The sequence below is a fragment of the Pongo abelii genome, chromosome 15, assembly GCF_028885655.2.
Source record: "Pongo abelii isolate AG06213 chromosome 15, NHGRI_mPonAbe1-v2.0_pri, whole genome shotgun sequence".
Taxonomy (NCBI): domain Eukaryota; kingdom Metazoa; phylum Chordata; class Mammalia; order Primates; family Hominidae; genus Pongo; species Pongo abelii.
This window is the reverse complement of record NC_072000.2, coordinates 48,877,336-48,902,503: the sequence shown is the minus strand read 5'-3', so window position 1 is coordinate 48,902,503 and position 25,168 is coordinate 48,877,336. Positions and strand designations below refer to the sequence as shown.

General features: G+C 37.0%; 1 protein-coding gene across 3 annotated transcripts in view; it reads left to right on the top strand.

The window, feature by feature from the left end:
* Nucleotides 1–19,458, top strand: part of KLHL28 (kelch like family member 28) — a 34,964-nt gene extending 15,506 nt beyond the window's left edge. For all 3 annotated transcript variants that reach the window (XM_002824708.5, XM_009249044.4, XM_024232006.3), the window contains 4 exons: nucleotides 707–1,605; nucleotides 12,074–12,517; nucleotides 15,082–15,290; nucleotides 17,431–19,458. In XM_002824708.5, the coding sequence (XP_002824754.1) occupies nucleotides 707–1,605; nucleotides 12,074–12,517; nucleotides 15,082–15,290; nucleotides 17,431–17,594 (1,716 nt within the window). In that variant the 3' untranslated portion in view covers nucleotides 17,595–19,458. The remainder of the gene's footprint in view (nucleotides 1–706; nucleotides 1,606–12,073; nucleotides 12,518–15,081; nucleotides 15,291–17,430) is intronic.
* Nucleotides 19,459–25,168: the final 5,710 nt, after the last annotated feature.

Genomic DNA, 25,168 nt, shown 5'->3' with positions numbered 1-25,168 from the left:
TTGCAGTGAGCCAAGATCATGCCCCTGGACTCCAGCCTGGGTGACAGAGTGAAATTCCATCTAAAAAAAAAAAAAAGAGAGAGTTGAGTGGGTATGGTATATATAGATCAGTAAGTGAGCCTTATTGCCCTCATTATGGAACTTTGGATTCTGTTCATAATTAATTAAATTAATTGGTGGTAATGGTACCTTCATTAAATTCAGCACCCTCTATCAAAGCAATTATTGAAATTTTGGGTAAAGTATGTTAACATGAAATTTCTGCCCAATTAAAACATCTGTTGGTTGGCAAATAGTGTTGTTTGTTCTGCATATAATTTTACTTCAAGCAAGTTTTTCCCCTCATATTTTCATTTTATTTCAGTGATAGCTCAGACTTTAATTTAATGCAAGGGAAACAAAATGAAAAAGTTGGTAGAGTTTTGATCCAAAAGTCCATTGTCAGAGATTTTTTTGGTTTGGGGCATCTCATGTAACCTTTTGGGCTTCCATTTCCTAATATCTATGATAAATAAGTTGAATGATATGATTGTTAAATCTCTTCTAACTCTGAAAGCCTCTAGTTCTAGTATTTACTATGAAGTATTTAAAAACCAATGAACAAGCAAATAAATTACAAATCTGATTATTCTGTACTATTTGAAAAGCTGTGTTATTCACAAGATTACTCTGAAATAACTGTCTATGCTTTTTTATTTTTCTGTAGATGGACCACACATCCCCGACCTACATGCTTGCTAACTTAACCCACTTGCATTCTGAACAACTTCTGCAGGGCTTGAATCTTCTTCGCCAACATCACGAACTCTGTGACATCATTCTTCGAGTAGGTGATGTTAAAATTCATGCTCACAAAGTGGTACTTGCCAGCGTCAGCCCGTATTTCAAAGCTATGTTCACTGGAAACCTTTCTGAAAAAGAGAACAGTGAGGTTGAGTTTCAATGCATTGATGAAACTGCTCTCCAGGCCATTGTGGAGTATGCCTATACAGGGACTGTTTTTATTTCTCAGGACACAGTTGAATCTCTCCTGCCAGCAGCAAACCTACTCCAGATAAAACTTGTCCTGAAAGAATGTTGTGCATTTCTTGAAAGCCAACTTGATCCTGGTAATTGTATTGGAATTTCTCGTTTTGCAGAAACGTATGGTTGCCGTGACCTTTATTTGGCAGCCACTAAATACATATGCCAGAATTTTGAAGCTGTTTGCCAGACTGAAGAGTTTTTTGAGCTTACACATGCTGACTTGGATGAAATTGTTTCCAATGACTGTCTGAATGTAGCTACCGAAGAGACTGTTTTTTATGCATTAGAGTCTTGGATCAAGTATGATGTACAAGAACGCCAGAAATACTTAGCACAGTTACTAAACAGTGTACGATTACCATTGTTGAGTGTTAAGTTTCTCACTAGACTATATGAAGCAAATCATCTTATTCGTGATGATCGCACTTGTAAACATCTTTTGAATGAAGCCCTAAAGTACCACTTTATGCCTGAACATAGACTCTCTCATCAGACAGTCTTGATGACACGACCTCGCTGTGCTCCCAAAGTACTTTGTGCAGTAGGAGGGAAATCTGGACTCTTTGCCTGTTTGGATAGGTAAATAGAAGGCTTTCCTAAATGAATGATGCTAACTGATTTTATGCTTTTTAAATGTGCAGATTTTCTATATTTTAAAAATAGTTTGATTTTCCTTTTTACTTTTCTTTGCTTCTTTTTAGTTTTTTTTCTTCTTCCTAAAATACTTATGTGATTGTTTTTATTATATTGTCGTTCATTCTCTACAATACTCTCAATTATTAACCACCTCCCCAAGTGCACACTTTATCCACCTGGTTACTCACAAACTTTTATTCCATTTTCTGTCTTTCTTTTTTTTTTTTTCTTTCTGGAACCATTTACATGTTTGAGTCAGACCACATCAGAAGAGATTTATTATTGTCAGTTATATCAGAAGATAGCCAAGAAGAGAACTAGGAACCTGTGGTGAGGGAACTGGGGACAGGAATGGGTTTGAATGAAAACAGTTCATTAGAAGTGCTACCAAAGAAATGAGAAAAAATAGGATACTGATATAAATTGTGTACTTTGAGTGTAATTTGTTTTCTTCAGTGTATTTTTAAAAGACAGCATTAAGAAGTATGTCTTTTTTCCCCCTAATAACTTATATTAGGAATTGTCAGACTATTTCTATAAAAGACCAAACAGTAAATATTTTAGACTTTGTGAGCCATGTAATCTTTGTGGCATCTACTTAACTCTGCCATTGTAGTGTGAGAGCAGCCATAGATAATACATAAGTGAATGAACATGGAAGTGTTCCAATAAAACTTTATTTATAAAAATAGCTAGTGGGCTAAATTTGGCCCATGGTGATAGCTTGCCAACCCTTAATTTGGTGCATTATGCTAGTAACTTTTATACGTTGAAAATGTAGCTTGAAGTTATTCTTGCTTTTTCTTAGATAGGTTTGCTTCATGAAAACTTTTGTGTTTAATATATATTTTTTAATACTGTGGATTTCTGACCATTTCCAAAAATTTGGTAGATTGCTTTTCCCTTTCCAATGTTAGGAAACTTGATGTTTCATCAATGGCAACTGATAAATTCTGCATCTTTAAAAAAGTCTCAAAATACCTGTAATCCCAGCACTTTGGGAGGCCAACACAGGAGGATCACTTGAGGCAGGAGTTTGAGACAAGCCTGGGCAATATAACGAGATCCTGTCCCTACAAAAAATTTAAAATATTATCTGGGAGTGGTGTTGCACTCCTGTAGTCCCAGCTACTCAGGAGGCTGAGACAGGAAGATTGCTTAGGCCCAGGGGTTTGAAGTTGCAGTGAGCTATGAATGCACCATTGCACACTAACCTGGGTGACAGAATGAGACCCTGTCTTGAAAAAAAAAAAAAAAAGTCTGATAATACATTTTATTTATTTATTTATTTTATTTTTTATTTTTTATTTTTTGAGACAGAGTTTGGCTTTTGTTGCCCAGGCTGGAGTGCAGTGGTGCAATCTCAGCTCACTGCAACCTCTGCCTCCCAGGTTCAAGTGATTTTCCTGCCTCAGCCTCCCAAGTAGCTGGGATTACAGGCATGTGCCATCATGCCCAGCTAATTTTGTATTTTTAGTAGAAACGGGGTTTCACCATGTTGGTCAGGCCGGTCTCAAACTCCTGACCTCAGGTGATCCACCCGCCTTGGCCTCCCAAAGTGCTGGGATTACAGGCAAGAGCCACTGCACCCAGCCTCATAATACATTTTAACTGTAACCTAAAACTAGCATTGTTGAGACTGGGCTACACATAGAACATTAGTTATGTTAGCTGCACGAATTGATTGTTTAACTCTTATTCTGAAATGCACTGGTTACTGGCGTAAAGTAAATTATATGAGTAAATATTATGACAAAAATTTTCAAATATGTATTTATAGTGTAAAAATTTTTGAGCGGTTGCCTCTTATTTTCTCAACTATTAAAAATAACAAATTATTGAAGAATAATAAGACCTGTTCATATCTTTAGACACAGTAATCTTTTATCATAGAATCTATCATAATAAAATTTTAAAAATTAAAAGTATTATTTGCATAGAGCTGTTTATTGCAGCATTATTATAACTCTGGAAAAATTAAAACCAACCTGAATGATCATTCAGTTTAACTCTACAAAAGATATTAAACACCTGTGCCTCAGATACACTGCTAGATAATTGACCTTCAACAAGTTCATAATTTAGTAAAGGAGACATGTAGAAAATAATACATAATGTTTATGCAACGATCAAGATAGTTTTATAGAAACATTAAAGAGAGCCATTTATCCCATCTGGGGGATTTAGGGAAGAGAAATTGTAGAGAACTTCATGTACAAGTTGAGTGTTGAATGCTAAGCAAGAATCAAGCAGAGAAAGAAGAAAGGTCACGAGGAATGTACAAAGACACAATGGCATGATACATTATGGGATATTCAGGAAACTAAAAGCTGATTGGTATTCAGAAGTAAAGGGTTCTAACCAAGAAGTGTCAAGCAGTGGCCTTTGAACCAAGTTAAAGAAGTTATTGTATGCCATGATTTAAAAAAAAAAAAAAAAGACTTTAATGTGTGTTGCAAAACCATTCTAAGGAGGTTAGTGAAATTATCAGATTTGTATATTAGATCATTCTGGCTGTATCATGGGAAAATTTGAGAGGCCAGGATTAATATCAGATTGATTAAATAAGATGTTATTATAGAACCTCTTATCTAATATAGGCAAGAGATGATGAGATCCTAAATTAGGGTAGAAGTAGTAAAGATAGAGAATGGGGCATTCATTTTAAAAAATGTTTTAAGAGAGTAAATTGACAGGATTTGGTGTTTGAGTGGATATGAGGGAGGGATGATGAGGAAGAGGGAGGAATCCAAGATGAATGAGTTCTTTTGATTAGATGATTACATGGGTGGTTCATATATGCAGAGAGAGAGAGAGAATATGGGAGGAGAAGCCACTTTCAGGGGAAAAGTTTTGGACACATTGAGTTTGAAGTGCCCTTGAAATATCCAGGTAAAGGATATTCTATGGTAGCTGGATATGAGTGCACAGCTCAAAGAAGAGCTCAGGGCTGGAAATTTGAAGGTCATCAGCATATGTATAGTTTAGAGGTATGAATTAAAACTATGAAGTCTTTGATGGAGTTATTGACAGTTTAAATGTTCCTCCTTTTGCCTGGTGAGAAAATATAGAGAGGAAAAAGGATTGATTGTGAATGACAATCTGGGGAACATTACTATTTAAGATGAGGGCAGTAGCAACAATTTTAGCGGCAGGAGAACCAAGTGAATAGTGTCATAAAAGCCAAGGAATTTGTGTGTCAAGAAGGAAGGAATGTGATCAGCTATGTAAAATGCACTGGAAAGATCCAGAAAGATAAAAATGGAAAGGTGGCTCTTAAGCTTGGCATTATGGAGAACATAATGACTTTTGGTGGGTAATTTCTTTTTTTTTTTTTTTTTTTGAGACAGAGTTTCACTCTTGTTGCCTAGGCTGGAGTGCAGTGGCGCAATCTTGGTTCACTGCAACCTCCGCCTCCCAGGTTCAAGCAATTCTCTTGCCTCAGCCTCCCAAGTAGCTGGGATTACAGGCATGCACCACCACGCCCAGCTAATTTTGTATTTTTAGTAGAGACAGGGTTACTCCATGCTGAGGCTGGTCTCGAACTCTTGACCTCAGGTGATCTGCCTGCCTCGGCCTTCCAAAGTGCTGGGAATACAGTCATGAGCCACCGTGCCCGGCCTTGGTGGGTAATTTCAAGCAGAGTTGTAGAAATGCTGTAGATACATTGCAGTGGGCTGAGAAGTGAATACAAAGTAAGGAAATAAACTGAATGAAGACTTTTCTTTTAATGCTAGAGACAGGAAGGAGAGAGTTAAGGCAGTAACTGATAGCATCAGGGTAAGTTTTGTTTGGTTTTATTTTGTTCTTGAAGAGAGAGACATGAGTTTTTTTTGTTTGTTTGTTTGGAGACGGCATCTCGCTCTGTCGCCCAGGTGTCTCACTTTGTTGCCCAGGCTGGAATGTAGTGGCATGATCTCAACTCACAGCAACCTCTGCCTCCTGAGTTCGAGCGATTCTCCTGCCTCTGCCTCCTGAGTACCTGGGATTACAGGCATATGCCACCACACCCGGCTAATTTTTGTATTTTTAGTAGAAACAGGGTTTCACCATGTTGGTCAGGCTGGTCTTGAACTCCAGACCTTGTGATCCACTCGCCTCAGCCTCCCAAGTATTTTTATAATTAGATGAATAAAGAGATAAGTAAAGAGGGATAGGGTAAAGATATAAGACAGATGAATGCTCATTGATGAAGCAAGATCTTAGAGGAAATAGAAGAGATTGATATCAAAAGCAATGATAGAAAGTTGTGAATAGGAGAAAGAGACTATGCCTCAAGACAATTGAGGTTTACTGGCTGGGGGAGGGGTGAAAGCAAGGGTTTAAAAGAAAGAGAGACTCTTTATGCCTCAAGACAATTGAGGTTTACTGGCTGGGGGAGGGGTGAAAGCAAGGGTTTAAAACAGCACTTGTCCAATGGCTTTAGTTTTTTTCTTTAATTAAGAGAGGAGGCCTGCTAGAGAAGAAAGTGGGGATTGGGTAGGTAACTTAAGAAAATTGGGGAAGCTCTGAGAACTGTATTGTTTCTACTTATACGTAAGGAGTCATAAGGATGGCAATACATTGAAAGCATTTTTTGAATAGTTGTGCAAATATGTTAAATGTTGAATGGACATTCAGCCACATCACTCATCTCAACACTATAAACCACAGGTCTAATTCAAGAATGAAACTCTTATTAGAACTGATTATTATTGCCCTCTGCTATAGTTTAAATGTGTCCCTCCAAAATTCATGTGTTGGAAACTTAATTGCTGTTGGAACAATGTTAAGAGACGGGGCCTTTAAGAGGTGATTAGGCCATGAGGGCTGTGCTCTCATGAACGGATTAATGCTATTATTGTGGGAGTAGGTTGGTTATCTCAGGAGTGGGCTCCTGATAAGAAGATAAGTCCTGCTTCCATTTTCTCTTTGTCTCACATACATACTCGCTTGCACTTCATGTGATGTCTTCCATCATGGGATGACCCTTGCCAGATGCAGGCATCATGCTCTTGGACTTTACAGCCCCCAAAACTGAAAGCCAAATAAACTTCTGTTCTTTATAAATTACCCAGTATTTTGTTATAGCAGCAGAAAATGGGCCAAGACAGAAAACTGGTACCAAAAAGTGGGGCCATTGTTACAACAAATATCTGAAAATATGGAAGTGGCTTTGGAAATGGTTAATGGGTAGAGGTTGGAAGATTAAGTAGGAGTCTGGAAGAAGCCTAGATTGCCGTGAATGGAATGTTAAGGGTGATTTTGGTGAGGGCTCAGAAGAAGAGAGCCATAGAGAAATTCTGGAACTTTTTAGAGATAACTTAAGTGGGCATGATCAGAATGTTGATAGAAATGTGCACAGTAAAGCTATTCTGATGAGGTCTCAAGGAGAAACTGAGAGTAAAGGCCATCCTTGCTATATATTAGCAAAGACCCTTGCTGAATTGCATCAGTTTCCTGGGACTTTATGGAATGCAGAACTTCAGAGCGATGAACATTCATGCTGCTTTGTGGCTGCTTTTAACTGCATATAGTAAGGTGCGAGAGGGAAGAGATTATTTAAACATGGAATTTATAATTAAATGGTAAGCGGAACAGAAAGACTTGGAAAATTAGCAGCTTGACCATGTAAAAAGTGAAAAGGTATCTTTTAGGAAAGTAAACCAAGGATGTGTGCTAAAGAGATGAGTGTGGTTACAAGGGAGCCAAGTGCTAGTCAAGACAATGGGAGAAAGGCCCTGAAGGCATTTTAAGATCTTCGAGGCTGTGCCTCCCGTTGTAGTCTCAGAACACTGGGAGGGCAGAATGGTTTGGGGGGATCAGCCTGGGACACCCTCCACATGCTCACTGCCCATGGCCACCTTGGGAGTCTGCTCTCCACATTCTAGTATAGCTTCCCCAGCTGTGGCTCAAATAGGCCCAGACGTGGCTCAGGCTGCTACTCTAGAAGGCACAAGTAGTAAGCTTTGGTGTTGGCCATGTGATGTTAACTCTGCAGGCTTGCAGACTACAAGAGTTATGGGGGCATGGCTACCTTCTCCTACTGTAAGAGTGTTGCAGATAGCACAGGGGGCAAGCAGAAACCTGTCTTGAGGCAGAAGCACTACAGAGCACCCTCACTAGGGCAATGGCTAGGGGAGTCATGGGAATGGGGCCACCCCCAAAAACCACAGAACTGTAGTGCAAGTAGTGTGCAACGTCAGCCTGTCAGAACTGTAGGCACAAGATTCCAACCACTGAGAGCTGCATGGGCTAAGCCCAGCACAGTCATGGGGGCAGGGCTGCCAGAGGTCTTGGGGGCCCAACTCCTGCCCCAGTGTATCCAGCAAGTAGGACATGGAGTCGAAGGAGATTATTCACCAGCTTTAAGACTTAATGTTTTTGGCCGGGCGCAGTGGCTCACGCTTGTAATCCCAGCACTTTGGGAGGCCAAGGCAGGGGGATCACGAGGTCAGGAGATCGAGACCATCCTGGCTAACACGGTGAAACCCCATCTCTACTAAAAATACAAAGAATCAGCCGGGTGTGGTGGTGGGCGCCTATAGTCCCAGCTACTCGGGAGGCTGAGGCAAGAGAATGGTGTGAACCCGGGAGGCGGAGCTTGCAGTGAGCCGAGATCGCACCACTGCACTCCAGCCTGGGCGACAGAGCAAGACTCAGTCTCAAAAAAAAAAAAAAAAGACTTAATGTTTTCCTTGTTGGGTTTTGGACTCACTTGGGGCCTCTTACTCTTTGTATTTCCTACTTCTCCCTTTTGGAAGGAGAATATTCTCTGCCTTTCTTACCATTGTGTTTTGGAAGTAAATTGTTTTGATTTCACAAGCTCACAGCAGGAAGGGAATTTGCCTCAGGATGTATCATGCCTTGACTCTCGCTTATATATGATTTAGATAGACTCTGGACTTTGGACTTTTGAGTTGATGCCAGAATGAGTTAAGACTTTTGGGGCTATTGGGATGGAATTAATATATTTTGCATGTGAGAAGGACACGAATTTTGAGGCCAGGGGCAAAATTCTATGGTTTGAAAGTGTTCCCCAAAAGTTCATATGTTGGAAACGTAATTGCCATTGAACAGTATTAGAAGGTGGGGCCTTTAATAGGTGACTAGACCCTAAAGGATCCGCCTTCTTGGAGGGGTTAATACCATTATTGTGGGAATGAGTGAGTTATTGCGAGAGTGGGCTCTTAATAAAAGGATAAGTCCGGCTGCCATTTTCTCTGTCTTGTGCACAGGCTTGCTAGCTATCCATGTGATGTCTTCCACCATGAGATGACCCTTCCCAGATGCTAGCACCATATTCTTGGACTTCCCAGACTCCAGTTCCTTGAGCCAAATAAACTCCTGTTCTTTATAAATTACCCAGTCTGTAGTATTCTGTTATATCAGCAGAAAATGAACGAAGACACCGTCAAAAGACCATAAGGACTAATGACATTATATGTTGTATGTATTTAGCTAAATCATCTCCAGAAATCCATAACTTCTAGATAATCCATCATCATAACCTTTAGTCTTACTATCACTGAGAAGTCTTACTCTCATACCAACCAATTTTTCAGTTCTCTGACATCAACTAGGTATTTAACAATTCAATTCTGGGCCGGGCACAGTGGATCACGCCTGTAATCCCAGCACTTTGGGAGGCCTAGGCAGGCAGATCACAAGTTCAGGAGTTCGAGACCAGCCTGGCCAATATAGTGAAACCCTGTCTCTACTAAAAATACAAAAAAAGTTAGCTGAGCGTGGTGGTGCACGCCTGTAATCCCAGCTACTCAGGAGGCTGAGGCAGGAGAATTACTTGAACCTGGGAGGCGGAGGTTGTGGTGAGCCGAGATCGCGCCACTGCATTCCAGCCTGGGCAACAGAGTGAGACTCTGTCTCAAAAACAAAAAAACAAACAAAAAAAAACCAATTCAATTCTGACACTAAGTCTTAAGAGTTAACCATATCCTACAGGTTAAGGGCTCAGTCCTAGACTGTTCCTACTTCAGATGCCAGCCTTTGTTATTACCGGTGACTTCAACACATTCAAAAATCTTGGTTCACACATTCTACTCTTTGACAGTGGTTTTTTCTTGCCAGCTTATTTCTTTCAGTACACGCCCTCCAATGAGTCTTTGTCCCTTTCAGGATTCTTCATCCATTGGCCCCATAATCAGTTAGTATAATTGATTGCTCTTGAACCACCACATGTTCTTATCTTCCCAGCTTACCTAGCTTAGATTCGAGAAACATCACAGTCATCATTCCTTTAAATACGCCATGGCCCCTTTGCCTTTCTGTTCCTCCGTTATACTCATCTAGTTAAATTCAATTCTCCACTTATGCCATGGCTACATCTGAGCAGCAGAATGTAACTAGAGAAACCTACATACCCATTTTAACTTGTCTCACATGGAGCCTTCAGCACTCCCCAGTAACTGCTCTATGTTTCCTTAATCAGTTTATTCTTTGACTCCCTCATGTCTCACACCTTCTGCTCTCTTAAAAACATCCACAACCCCTTCCCCTTACCTCTTATTCTACTGAAAAGATGGAAGCAACCAGGAGAGAACTACCTCATCTTCCCAACACCAAATCTGCCAAGTTATTTCTAAGACCAACCCTTCCACCTCTCTACTTATGCACTAGATTTCATTCACTCTGCATTACACAAAGACTTTGCTTTTCCGTTTATCCTATCTCTCTCCTATATCATCATCTTCTCCCTCTGTACTATGCATGCATCAGCATGCAAACACATTTGGGTTTAAGCTTCCAGGTTAAATTAATCCCCTCTGGTCCCATGGTCTTTCTCTGCCCCGCTTCATAGCTATCTGCTCATATTTATTTTACTCATTATAGTAAAAATCACTGGAAAATTCACTTCCTTATCTCCCATTCTCTTTTATACCTTGTTAGGGTCAAACTACTCCATCATATATCATTGCATCAAATTCATATTTTTAAGACAAGTATTATTAAAAAAACTGACTTTAAATAGGAATTCCGTAACTATTGAGTGAATGAATATAGCTTGATTATACTGGATGGAGGACTTTTTTAATGCTGTTACATTATTGAGTTTGGGGACATTAGCTACTTTTTCCCAACTTTTTGTTGGGGAGTAAAGATATAGATATATATATACACACACACACACACGCAAAAGATTATATAGTATATGGGTACAGGGTATCAAGAATAAATACTCAAGTACCTATCAACCAGCTTCACAGACTATTAACAATACTTCTGAAGTCCCCCTGTGCCCCTCCTTGCTGCCATCTCCCTTCCTCCAGAAGTATCCACTGTCCTGAATTTTTATGAACTATTCCATTTTTTGCCACATATTAAATGTGCCCCAATATATTGTTAGGTTTTACACATTTTAATATAAATGCAGTAATATATATTATTCAGATGTTTTTTCACTGAACAATGTTTGTGAAATTCATCTGTGAGACTGCATGAGGAAATGGTTCACTTAATTGATATGTTATATAGTGTATGAGCATAATATACTTTATCTTTCTACAATAAAAATTTTAATTTTAAGTATTAAAGTGTTACACACATGCAGAAAAATGTACAAATCCCAAATGTACAGCTCAGTGAATTACCACAAAGTAAACACTACAAACCAGTTCAAGAAACAGAGTATGACCAACACTCAAAAGCCACCCTTGAGCTCCCTTCTTGTCCTCCCCAAAGGTGACCACTATCCTCATTCCTAATCCAGAGATTCGTTTTACCTGTTTTTGAACTTAATTGATATCCTTTTGAATTTGACTTTTTTATCTCAACATTATGTGTGTAAGATTCCCCCAGTGACATGTAGCTATAGTTTGTTCCTTTCATTGCCATATAGTATTCTCTTATATGATATGGCACAATTTATCCATTTTATAGTGGATAAACATTTGGATTGTTTCCACTTTGGAGCTGTTACAAATAATACTGTAGTAAACACTCTTGGACATATATGTATGCATGCCTTTTTCGTCAACAGAGTTGCTCAAACAGGACACATAAAGTACACTTTAACCATTCTCCTTTTGGTGGATGATTGTGTTGTGCTTCTGTGAACATTTGTGTGTATTTGTCTAGATGCAAAATTATAATAGACATTCGGAAGAGTAGATACATAGGAATGTAATTACTGAGTCAGGACACATGTATCTTCAATTTTTTTAGATAATGTAAAATTGTTTTCCAAAGTAACTTATACAAGTTTACACTCTCACCAACGGAGTATGCATTTCTTGCTACACATTCTTGCCTACAATTATTATCTGACTTTACATTTTTTGCCACTTTGGAAGGTGTGTCATGGTTTATTGTGGTTTTAATTTTTGTGTCCCTGATTACTAATAAGATTAAACATATCTGTCTTTATGGGCCACTTTGGGTTTTAAATTTTATATTTTTTCTGCTTATTCTTTAGTGTGGAGATGTACTTTCCTCAGAATGACTCTTGGATTGGTTTGGCACCCCTAAACATTCCTCGCTATGAATTTGGAATATGCGTTTTAGACCAAAAAGTATATGTTATAGGTGGTATTGCAACTAATGTGCGTCCTGGCGTCACTATCAGAAACCATGAAAATTCAGTAGAATGCTGGAATCCTGATACAAATACTTGGACTTCTCTAGAGAGAATGAATGAAAGCCGAAGTACTCTTGGAGTAGTAGTACTTGCAGGAGAACTTTATGCCTTAGGTGGTTATGATGGACAATCTTATTTACAATCTGTAGAGAAGTACATTCCCAAAATAAGAAAATGGCAACCTGTGGCACCAATGACGACAACAAGAAGTTGTTTTGCTGCAGCGGTATTGGATGGAATGATATATGCCATTGGTGGGTATGGTCCTGCCCACATGAACAGGTATTTAACTTAATAATTAAATTGCATATGTTTGTGGATTTTTAAAAGTCTCATTAGCAATGATTTCTGAGTTTTAAACAATTTGTGTGTATGAATGAACTTCCGGCATTTGGGAAACTTAATCTGCTCCATGGATATAATTGTAATTGTTTTACATGGGAATTTAATACAAACCTAACAATCAAATCCCTCTCATTAAATTTTACGTTCATTCACTATAAATGGACTAGATTTTAAAACTCAGAAACCTAAAAATAAGATGAAGTTAGACAACTTTAGATTTTGTGTGGTGTGTACATCTATGTGCACAGTATGTAAATTGTCTTTTATTGTATTGCCTAATAGAATAAAGAAGTAGAAATTTAATTCCTGTATGTCTATACAATATTATAGCACATCATAAACTTAAAACCTTATTTAAATATTCCTTTCTGAATTCTTTCCTCTAATCATACATGTATCATCAGGTATTTGACTTGTGCTGGAGTTTGAATTTGTGATATCTGTATTCTGTAGTATTATCTGAATAAAGGAGAAATATATATGAGAAAATAAAAGTATGAAGTAACTAGTTATATGAGAAATTAATCATAATTCTGAACCTTTATTGAAAATTGATGTTCCAAAGGTTTTATCTTTGGCCAGGTGTGGTGGTTCACGCCTGTAATCCTAATACTTTGGGAGGCTGATGTGGGAGGATTGCTTGAGCCCAGGAGGTTGAGGCTGCAGTGAGCCTTGAATGCACTACTACGCTCCAGCCTGAGCAACAGAGTGAGACTCTGTCTCAAAAAAAAAAAAAAAAAAAAGAAAGAAAAGAAAAGATTGTATCTTTAATAGTAATTAGAGTGGTTTTTGTTATTTTGATTGTGAGTATTTTAATGACAGGGCATACAGTCAGCCCTCCATATCCATGGGTTCTACATCCACAGATCCAACCAACTGTGGATCAAAAATATTTGAAAAAATTTACAATAATAAAAAACAAAATAATACAGTATAACAGCTGTTTGCATAGTATTATAAGTAATCTAGAGATGATTTAAAGTATACAAGAGGATATGTGTAGCTTATATGCAAATATTATACTGTTTTATATAAGGAACTTGAGCATCTGCAAATTTTGGTATCCTTGGGATGGGGTGGATCCTGGAACCAATCCTCTACAAATACCGAGGTTTGTTGACTGAGAAAGTGATGGCACAACAGCATTTCATCTGTAAATTTTTACTTCTATTGAAGCCAAAGTATTCCTCCTTTTATTTATTTATTTTTTTGCCCTTAGTTGAAGGAAAAATATGGGACATAGACATGCATTTCTATTCTTTGAAAAGCTTCTGGACAAAATTTGTAAGATAAAAGGTTAAGTATTTTAAATTTGATTATCTTGAAAGTCTTGCTGCAGTGCATCAACTCTTCTTCAATGATTTTGGTCTAATGGATTCTATCCTGGAGTTCTTTCAGAAACATTATTACCCAGTCTCTATTATGAACTCCAGAATGGTGTCACAACCTGTTAAATGCTTATGGTTTTTTCAGGAAATTAGATTAGGGCCAGAACAAGCCCAACAATCTTACCTCTGTGCCTTTGTGCCCCTTCAGAGGAAATCATAGTCTTAAACAGCTGCTAGAATTTTCTAGGGAAGCCTTTTTGAAAATTCTGATTTAATTTGGATTCCATAATGCAGCTTAGAAATGCCACAGGTTCTCTGGAACACAGTCTTGACTCAAATTCCTGAGTACTCCTAAATCAACCTGAGATAATTATGATTAGCCAGTTTGTACTATGCAATCTACAGTGATTGCTTTGCAGTAAGCCACATGAATTCTGTGAGGAAAAAAAATAAAGGTTTTTCTTTTCCCCACCCTTCTCTTCCTCTTCTCTTTCCATTAACTGTATAGAAGATCCTAAAAACCTCTGTATTAAGCCAGGCATGGGGGCATGTACCTTTAGTCCTAGCTACTCAGGAGGCTGAGGCAGAAAGATCACTTCAGCCCCGGAATTTGAGGCTGCAGTGAGCTATGATTGTGCCACGGCACTCCAGCCTAGGTGACAGAGCGAGACCTGCCTCAAAAATAAATAAAATTTAGGAACAAAAAAAAAAATCTGTATTCAATTAGTGGTTTTCAAAGTTACGTGCATACTCATTTGACTTTATTCTTGTATGAATCCCTTGAGGTTGCACTATCCTCATTTTTGCAGGTGAGAGGAAATGACTTACTCAGGATTACACAAATCCACAGCAGTAGGGTTAAGGTTCGTTTGGCCCTAGGTATACACACTTAGTACTTGAACCCAGGTCTTCTGACTCCAAGTTCTATGCTCTTAATATACTTTGCTGCTTGTACAATATAATGGAATAGCATATGGAATCGCACCTTGTTTACAAGGTAAGCTTTTATCCTTGCAATCTTATCAGCAAAACCTAAGCATTTGTGGCAGACTACTCTTGTTTAGTATCTCTCTATTATGTGAACTTTTAAAGCTGTAGTGGGTTTTAGTTTTGCTTTGACAGGAAGAATGACACAAAAGATCTGTAAATTAAATTTTTTTTAAATATTTGCAGTGTGGAGCGTTATGATCCAAGTAAGGACTCCTGGGAGATGGTTGCATCCATGGCAGATAAAAGGATTCACTTTGGCGTGGGTGTCATGCTAGGCTTTATTTTTGTGGTGGGTGGACATAATGGAGTCTCACATTTGTCCAGCATTGAAAGATACGATCCTCATCAAAATCAGTGGACTGTGTGTAGACCAATGAAAGAACCTAGAACAGGTAATAAGAATTTATTAATTTCTAAACATATAAGGCAATGTTTTCTATAATGATGTGATTGCAATAATAGTTCCTTGGAATATAGCAGTAGGAATATTACTTGTCCAGAAAAAAAAAAAAAAAGACTTGTATGTGGTAAACTTGAAAGACAATTAGCTAGACAAAAGTATATAGATTTCTTTATTGTGACTTTTATATGCCAATGTGCATATTATTGTTTCTCAAACTTGCTGAATACATTTTGGGAAATGCTTATACTAGAGTGTGTATTTATAGAAGCTCCTTTTGTCCATGTAACAAATGTCATCTTTTCATATGTTACATACATACAATCCTCGGATTGTTCTGTTTTGTTTTCTATTGTACATCAGTAATCTGTGTGTTCACTTTCAAATGTTCTTTCTTCCCCAGGGGGTATAGTTGATCAAAAAGGGTTGTATTTCAGAGTTCGTAGAAAAAAAACAAATCCGCTTTTGTGGTTTAGGAGAAATTGTTATCTTTGAACTCAAACTCATCACATCATTTTAAGGGAAAGATTTTAAGATACTGATGGAAATGCTTTAGGGAGCACTCCTCATACAGGTTGAATATTTCCTATCCAAAATGCTTAGGACCAGAAGTGTTTCAGGTTTTGGATTTGGGATTTTGGAATATTTGCATTATGCTTACCAGGTTGAGCATGCCAAGTTCAGAAATCTAAAGTGTGAAATGCTTAAGTGAACACTTTCTTTGAGCATCATATGGTGCTCAAAAAGTTTCAGATGTTGGGCCAGGCACGGTGTGGCTCACGCCTGTAATCCTAGCACTTTGGGAGGCCGAAGTGGGAGGATCACTTGAGGTCAGGAGTTCAAGATCAGCCTGGGCAACATGGTGAAACCCCATCTCTACTAAAAATGCAAAATTAGCCTAGCGCGGTGGCACATGCCTGTAGTGTCAGCTACTCGGGAGGCTGAGGCACGAGAATCACTAGAACCGAGATCCCGCCACTGCACTCTAGCCTGGGAGACAGAGCAAGACTCCATCTCAAAAAAAAAAAGTTTCAGATGTTGGAGCACTTTGGATTTCATATTTTTGGGTATTGGATGTTCAACCTATATTTATGATTAAAGAACCTTTTGAAACAAACATGCAAGAGAAACTGAAAAGACACGCTGAAATGAACTATTTTAGTGTTTACTATAATTTGTTTCTTTTTTATCCTTGAGAGGGAAAGCCACAGAAACAATGAGAACTTAAAAAATTGGAGTGAACTGTTTCTTTTTAGAACTATATAATATCTAAAGTAGAATTTTTAGAAGCATAAATTATGTCATTTAATGTATTTTAAATATTTCAATGTATTTGAAAACCTCATAAAATGATTTTTCTAGAATGAAATGAAATTTAAAAAAAAAAAGCCTATGGAAAGATATATACTCCATTTTCCCGTAGTGAAGGGAAAGGAAGAGTAGGATTAGAGAGGACAGGTAAAGGAAGACTTCAACTCTTGCTTTTATTTATTTTGTTTTAGTGTTTAGACAGGGTCCTACTCTGTCGAGCCAGGCAGGAGTGCAGTGGTGGAACAGTCATAGCTCACCGCTGCCTCAAACTTTTGGCCTCCAGCCATCCTCTCACTTAAGTAACTCTTACTTTTATTTTAAGGATTTTGTTTTTCCATCAAGCTCATATTGCTCCAGTAGGCCCCCCATAACCACAGGAGATATATATTCCGAGACCCCCAGTGGACTGAAACTGCAGATAGTACCAAACCCTATGTATGTAATGTTTTTTCCTATACATATATATCTATGATAAGGTTTAGTTTGTAAATTAGGTGCAGTAAGAGATTAGCAACAACAATAATAGAATAGAACAATTGTAACAATATACTGTAATAAAAGTTATGTGGATGTGGTCTCCCTCAAAATATCTTACTGTACAGTACTCCCTATTTTCTAGTTGTGGTTGACTTCAGGTAACTGAAAGCATGGAAAGCAAAAACTCAGATAAAGGGAGGACTACTGTATATTGCCTGTATAATTAATAATAGATTGTTAAAATGTATTTTAATAAAACATTAAAATACAAATTTATTTTTAGTGAGAAAAAGTATACTTCATGGTTAACATGTTTCTTTCTTCTTTGTGCCAACCTTTCCTAGGAGTTGGTGCTGCTGTAATCGATAACTACCTTTATGTCGTCGGTGGTCACTCAGGGTCTTCCTATCTGAATACAGTGCAGAAATATGATCCTATCTCAGATACGTGGCTGGATTCAGCTGGCATGATATACTGTCGCTGCAACTTTGGGTTAACTGCACTTTGACAAATGTGAACTCTCGGAAATAGTATGGTGGTGAAACTTGTACTGCATGAACAGATGGCCCAGTTTTCTGAAACCCACAAGCTGCATTGCTTTCTTTTTAACTTGAAGTAGCATGAAGACTCAAAAGTTTTGTTGGGTACTTTTAATTGACAAGTAGTTTTGGTTGCTCTTGATTACACAGTAAATCAATAATCAAAAAGAAAAAAGAGAAAAAAAAAAAGTAAAGACCTTGCCAATTGAATTGTGCACTTTTTCCCCCAAGACTGAGATGTACTAGTTTTATGTTCATAAGTGTACATGTAGACAAAACGTTGCTGCTTTTTTTTTTTTTTTATTTTAGCTCTCCTTCCCTGATAACCATGATTTACTAGGATGAGCGATGCTTTAGGTGCTGGAGTGTATTGAATGAATGGACAGAATGCTGATACTGCTTCTTGGATGTAAATGCTTCACATTTTTCATTTGTTTTAAAACAAACAAAGGGCTGCTTTTTATTTTGGTACTTTTAAGGGTTGTAAATAACATGCCAATAGGTAGTCATCTGAATACTTTCCTGCTAAATGGTTTTAGGGCTAGGGATGTAATAAATTTTTAAGACAATTGCTTTTATTATCATGATATTTGGGGCCCTATTTTAGGAAATCAGATATTTACTGTTTATGCCTTTTGTATATGGGCAGGTTAACGTTGGATGAATTTAATTACCTATCTATGCTATGGTTAGCATGGATAGGAGTTTAAGCATATCAGGTGTTTCAGTTTTTCTTCAGTAGTACAGCAGGCCTCCCAGTGCTGATGTAAATATTTGAGCAGTGTTTAGTACCATTCTTAGTGCATATTAATTTTTTTCATATATCCTTATAATTTTAGTTTTTTAAGATCTTTGCTTTTTCAAAGTGTCCAGATATAAAATGGTGCTAACTGTAGGATTTATAACAAGGCTATAACTGATGTCCTTTTGGATGTTCAGTATGAGATATGCATGACATGTTTTGATAGTCTTTTGCATTTTTAATGGCTTGATTCATTTGTGCTTATTAAAAATGTTAGTGATTACGCTAATGTTAACATCCAAAAACCATCAGAATGGCCTGTGTTATGCTTTTCATGGTTCCTGAATAGTGATTTAAAGAAAGTTACACTTTTGATCTTCTTTCTTCTTGTGCTAGATATTACATGTCTTTCTTAAAAACAGAAATATATGCATTAAATATAAAGCACTAGGCAGTTATGCATTACTTTGTACATTTCTTAGGTAACTGAATATTTTAAGGTTATTGAGGAAAACTGGAACTCAATGTTTACTTGAGTAATGGTTCTAAGCTGAGTTCTACTTTGATTAAAGAAATGATCTTTTAAAGCAAAATTGTTTGCTGTAGCCAGTGACAGCTTATTTAAAGAAAGTAGTTAACTTATTTGATTTTAGCATGTTTTAGTAAACGTCTGTTAGTCTTAAACACATTGACTTGCATTTTATTATGATGTCGGTACTTGTATTTTGGAACTGTAGTCATTTGATTTTCTTTTCCTTGATTTTTTTTTTAAACCTGTCTGCGATCTCCTTATAAAGTCTCCGCAAGATAATTTTTCCTAAGAAAAAAATTCATATTATATTCTTAAGTGCCATAATGTTCTAGACTATTATTAAGAAGCCATTTGTAATTATAAAACATAGGTTCATTTGTTAGTATATATGTTTATTTCTTGAATAAATAGCCGGGCAATTTACAGTTCTTTGTTCTTCCATAAACTGCCAGTTGTAGATTTGAATATATACTACAAAACTATGTAAAATCATTTTTAATCATAAATGTAGTATCATGCTTTATGAATATTTGCACAGATTATAAAACCTTGCAAGTGATTTTTAGTCTCTTCTAATTTAGAACTCAACAGGAGCAACTAATAACAATTGATAGTCTGAGTATTTTCTATGTTGCTTGTCTGAATAACATAATAATATATAGCAATAACTTTTTCATTGATTTGAATAAATCTATTGCATAGAAATAGGTGCACTATTGTAGTTGGCCCAGACTTTATTTAAAGAAAAGCAGTTTAAAATAGATTCATCACATATTTAGTTTTAAATCCCCAATTCAGTTTTCTTTGTTTATAGCGATCAAATTATTAAATATATCCTATTATACTATTTTTAATTCCCTATTCCCAAAAGATAAGGGAATTTGAAAGACTGTGGAAAATTATTTTAGGATGGGCGCAGTGGCTCACGCCTGTAATCCCAGCACTTGGAGAGGCCAAGGCGGGTATATCACCTGAGGTCAGGAGTTCGAGACCAGCCTGGCCAACATGGTGAAACCCCGTCTCTACTAAAAATACAAAAAATTAGCTGGGCGTTGTGGCAGGTACCTGTAATCCCAGCTACTTGGGAGGCTGAGGCAGGAGAATCACTTGAACCCAGGAGGCAGAGGTTGCAGTGAGCCGAGCTTGTACCATTGCACTCCAGCCTGGGCAACAAGAGTGAAACTCCGCCTCAAAAAAAAAAAGAAAATGATTTTAATTATAAACACATCTATTCTATACATTGTATTTTAACAATATTTTACTCATGTATCATCTCCACTATCAAATTAGTATATAATCATTTGGTAAATTAGATCAAAAACATATACTGGTCATTGTTTTTGAAAAATCTAAATTTCATCTTGATGAAGACTAAATGTGAAATATCTTGGGCAGTAGTAGTAGGAGCCATACACCAGTGAACAAATTATGAAAATCTGTGAAAGGAAGAGGAAAAGTGTTCAAAATTTAGAAGTATATTTATTTTAGGATTGCTTAACCTACTGTACTATTCGTAACAACCAGAGCTACTAATCTGACCTGACAACTAATATGTTTACATTAGCGCCTTCTTTTACAAATTTGTGAGAAGTTTCATTATGAACACTCTGCTGACAAATTGTGAATTTAAAGCCACAGGTTTCTAATGGTAAAAAGGATCAAAATGTTTGGTTATAATCAGGATTAAAAGTTTTAGAAATAATTATACATATTCAGGCAAGAAGAGAAAAGCTATTTAAGATTTCCCAGAAATATTTTGGAAAAGAGCAGCATTGGGAAATAGAAATTAATGAAATCAGTTGCAAGATACTTGCCTTCTATGATTATGTCATAACAACTTAATCTGTTAGGTACCTTTGGCTATTCAATAATCATTGGATGTTGTAATAGAATGTAAGTGGCTTTTAATGTAGCTCCAAGGATATTTATAAATTCTGTGTTATTGCTGTTATTGTTTTAAATATGAGTGAATATTAAATTATAGGAAGTGGTATCAAGTGATAGGAAAATGGCATTAGGTTTTGAAATTTTATTTTGATAATTTAACACGTATGGAGGGTTTGCTATATGTATGAGATATTCTGTTAGATGCTGTGGGAGCTAGAGAGATATACTCTTTTTCACTCAAAGAGAGTAAAATATAGTGGGAGAGACCCTAATAACTATTTTGGTGAAGGATGAATCTAATTCCTTATCTCTGACATCATAAGAAGTGATTAGAGACCTAGTTTATGCATAAGCAATTCCTTAGTGTCCAATTAGGTTTTATTGGCATGAAAAAGAAATATTAAAAAACCTAATATTTATAGAACTCCAAATCTCCTAGAATTGGATAATGTATTTTCTAGTAAGAAAACTATAGAAATTTTAAATATATATATTTCCTGTAGTATCAAGACTCTGGCTGACATTGAGAGAAATATATGTACATGTTGTGTTTATTTTCAGTTTTGGTGTTGGATTCCTGGTATTGTCACCTAAGTGCTCATTTTCAGGAAAATCAGATTCTACAATAAACACTTACTGCTTAAAGTTCAGTAAACTTGTGATAACCTCATAACCTCTGTAGTCTAAAAGTTAAGGAATTATAAGATGTCACATGTCAAGTTAACATCCAGTTCTACTTCTTAACCTTTTTTCCCTTTGTAAACAGCACTTTAATTAGACATGATTTAATTAGATAACAATTATTCCATGGCTGGATATGTACTGGATTTTCACTTACAGTACATTGATTTGGTGTTGATACACATTTGAAAAGAGTGAGGAATACAATACATTTTTAATACAATAGGTTTACAAATTTTCCTACTGGTGTGAATATGGAGTCAAATAAAAATCCAGTTTACATCTCTGCAGAGAGAAAAATTGTTATCCATATGTCTTTTATATTATACATCTTTAACTAGAGATAATTTATTGTTAATTTTGTCAAGTTATCATGTGTAAGTCCCATTTATTTTTAAATACTAAGCAAAAAGTTCCAAGTTTGCCTTAAAATACAAGTGAAGTTAAAGAACTGGATGATAATGCCTATATTTTTGCCTTATGAATTGTGCTGTGTATTTTAAACCAGCAACAGTTTTGATTTTAACAGGATTCTGAAATTTTGTAGCTGTAGAGTACTAATATTTGTACTCTCTTGCAAAGAATGTGATCTAGTTGTGAATTATGTTAGTTTAAATGTTTTTGTATATGTATTTTACCTCTGAACATGTACCTTTTTAGCATCAGGGTTTTATTTTATTTATGTTTACATACTAAAGTGTCATTTAACTAGTTAAGAATTGTATTCTTTTTTATTTTAAAGGTTATTTGTGTATATTATTGTGGTAATGTTCTGTAATTATTATGGTTAAATTTCATTTAATGTAAAATGTTTAAAATAAAAATGAAAAATCTACTTTGTATATCTCATATGATAATTGTGAACTGAACCAAGCTAACTTTGTCATGCTCAGCTCTTAGGGTTTTATGCATAGATAGGTAGTAGCCATAGAGTAGCCACTCCTTTACATCCTCATTAGCAGGTTACAGTGAAAACATGTCTTAGGCCAGGCCTGGCTCAGTGGCTCACACCTGTAACCCCAGCACTTTGGGAGGCTGAGGCGGGCGGATTACCTGAGGTCAGTAGTTTGAGACCAGCCTGGGCCAACATGGTAAAACACCGTCTCTACTAAAAATACAAAAATTAGCCGGGCGTGTTGGCGTATGCCTGTAATCCCAGCTAGTTAGGAGGCTGAGGCAGGGGAATCGCTTGAACCTGGGAGGCAGAGGTTGCAGTGAGCCGAGATGGCGCCATTGCATTCCAGCCTGGACAACAGAGCAAGACTCCATCTCAAAAAAAAAAGAAAACATGTTGTAGGCCAAATTCTACCACACATTCAGACGTTTACTAAAGAAACATTCATACGTATAACAGGAGTAAAAGTGTTCAGTAAGCCCATTGCAGTCCCAGTTTTCTGTCCTTTTAGATTCTCTAACCAGCCTTTTAAGAAAGGTTTACTCGAGGCAGACACAGTAATATCCAAGAGGATTTCATTACATTTGTGGTCAGCATCAGGTAACCAGCAATCAAAGAAACAAGCAGTTGAGACTTGGTTGCCTTTTCTTAGGAAGTGGTAAATTACAGGCCTGAATGGATTCAGTCTTTATGAGTAAAAGTAACTTTCCTTTTTTCTTTTTTTTTGAGATAGTCTCACTTTGTTGCACAGGCTAGAGTGCAGTGGCAGTGGCACAGTCTTGGCTCACTGCAGCCTCCATTTCTTGGGCTCAAATGATCCTGCTGCCTCAGCCTCCTGAGTAGCTGGAAGTACAGGTGTGGGCCACTTTCTGGCTAATTTTTTTAATTTTTATTTTGTAGAGATGAGGCCTCGCTATGTTGGCCAGGGTGTTCTCGAACTCCTTGCCTCAAGTCATCCTCCCACCTCGGCCTCTGAAAGTGCTGGATTTCTGGATTTACAGGCATGAGCCACCATGCCAGGTCAAGAGCAACTTTTTGATAATGTTGTCGATGAGCCACTTCCCCAAGAAATGCTCCTGACATTTAATATGCTAATTAGCAAAGCATTGGATACTGATTAGATTATGGATAGATAACAGTAGTACTCGAAGTTGCTTTCAGCATGAATTTCCTAGATAGAATGCTAGCTAGCCACCTGTTAACTCCAGTCTTTTAAAAAATTATAAAAATAATTTGCCATGATACATAATAGTTGTACATACTTATGGGGTACAGATGGTATTTTGATACAAAATATGCAGTGATCAAATGGGTAATTGGGGTATCCATCACCCCAAACATTTATCACTTGTGTTAGGAACATTCCAATTCTACTCTTTTAGTTATTTTGAAATATGCAATAAATTAATGTTAACTATAGTTTCCCTATTGTGCTACCGAACACTAGATCTTTTTTAAAAAAAAATTATTTTATTATAAGTTCCAGGATACATGTGGAAGACCTCAGGTTTGTTACATTTGTAAACGTGTACCATGGTGGTTTACTGCACCTATTAACACATCACCTAGGTATTAAGCTCCACATGCGTTAGTTACTTATCCTGATGCTCTCCCTTCCTTTGTCCCCCCGCACAGGCCCCGTGTGTGTTGCCAAACACTCGGTCTTATTCCATTTAACTGTATTTTTGTACCCATTAACCATCCCCTCTTTTCCCCTTTCCCCACTACCCTTCCCAGTCTCTGGTAATCATCATTCTATTCTCTTCCTCCATGAGTTCAAGTTTTTATTGCTCCTATATGAGTGAGGGCGTGCAATATTTGGCTTATTTCACTTAACGTAATGTCCTTCATTTCTATCCTGTTGTTTCAGATGACAGGATTTTATTCTTTTTATGGCTGAATAGTCCATTGTATATATGTACCACATTTTATCCATTCAACCATTGATGCACACTTAGATTGATTCTGTATCTTGGCTATTGTGACTAGTGCTGCAATCAACATGGGAGTGCAGACATCTTTTTGATACACTGATTGCCTTTCTTTTGATATTAAGGACCTCAACTGCATTCTTGATGAGGGCAACTCCTAGAGTTGAAGTTGGAACTTAACAGACATATCCTGAAGTGTTTAAAATGTATTATAGATGACACAGAAAATGTAAATAATACATTTTGAATGGAGTACACATTAAAATATTGAAATTGAGATTTTTTGGCCACATAGATGCTTTTTTAGTTCTGCCTTTTTATTCTAATGCATGCAGAAATAGCTTTCACATTACCCAGAAGTCATTGTAAAATTGGTCAGCTGACAGTATTGAGAGTTTAGTATGTGCAAGACATGGTGGAAGGTGTAAAGGAGTTATTTAAAGGAGTTTAAAGACATATCCCACAATCCACTAGAGGAATGTAATCACCTCAGATTTTTTTTCCCCCTAGAAGGGAGAATAGAGAAAAGTGCTAGTCTGGCAGAGGTCTAGTTATGTCTCTTGGGTTCTTTCATAAAATTACTAGATGGTCCTCTCCTTTGCGGCAGTAATAGGGGTGGAAGTTTCAACTCTAATGTGGAAAACTGTGATGAGTAGATTTTAGGAGTCAGCAATAGACTGGTAATGGAATACAAAAAAACAAAACCCTCCAGTGCAGAGCCAGAACTGAAGTCTAGGAGTAAAATTGAGTGGTGTGATGAAAAGACAATACGTATCAGAACAGCTGAAGTGAGTTTTGATATGTCTTCCAGGCTTTTTATTTTTTTCTTTTTAATAGAAATGAAACCTCCACACACCCATCTCCCAGCGTCAACT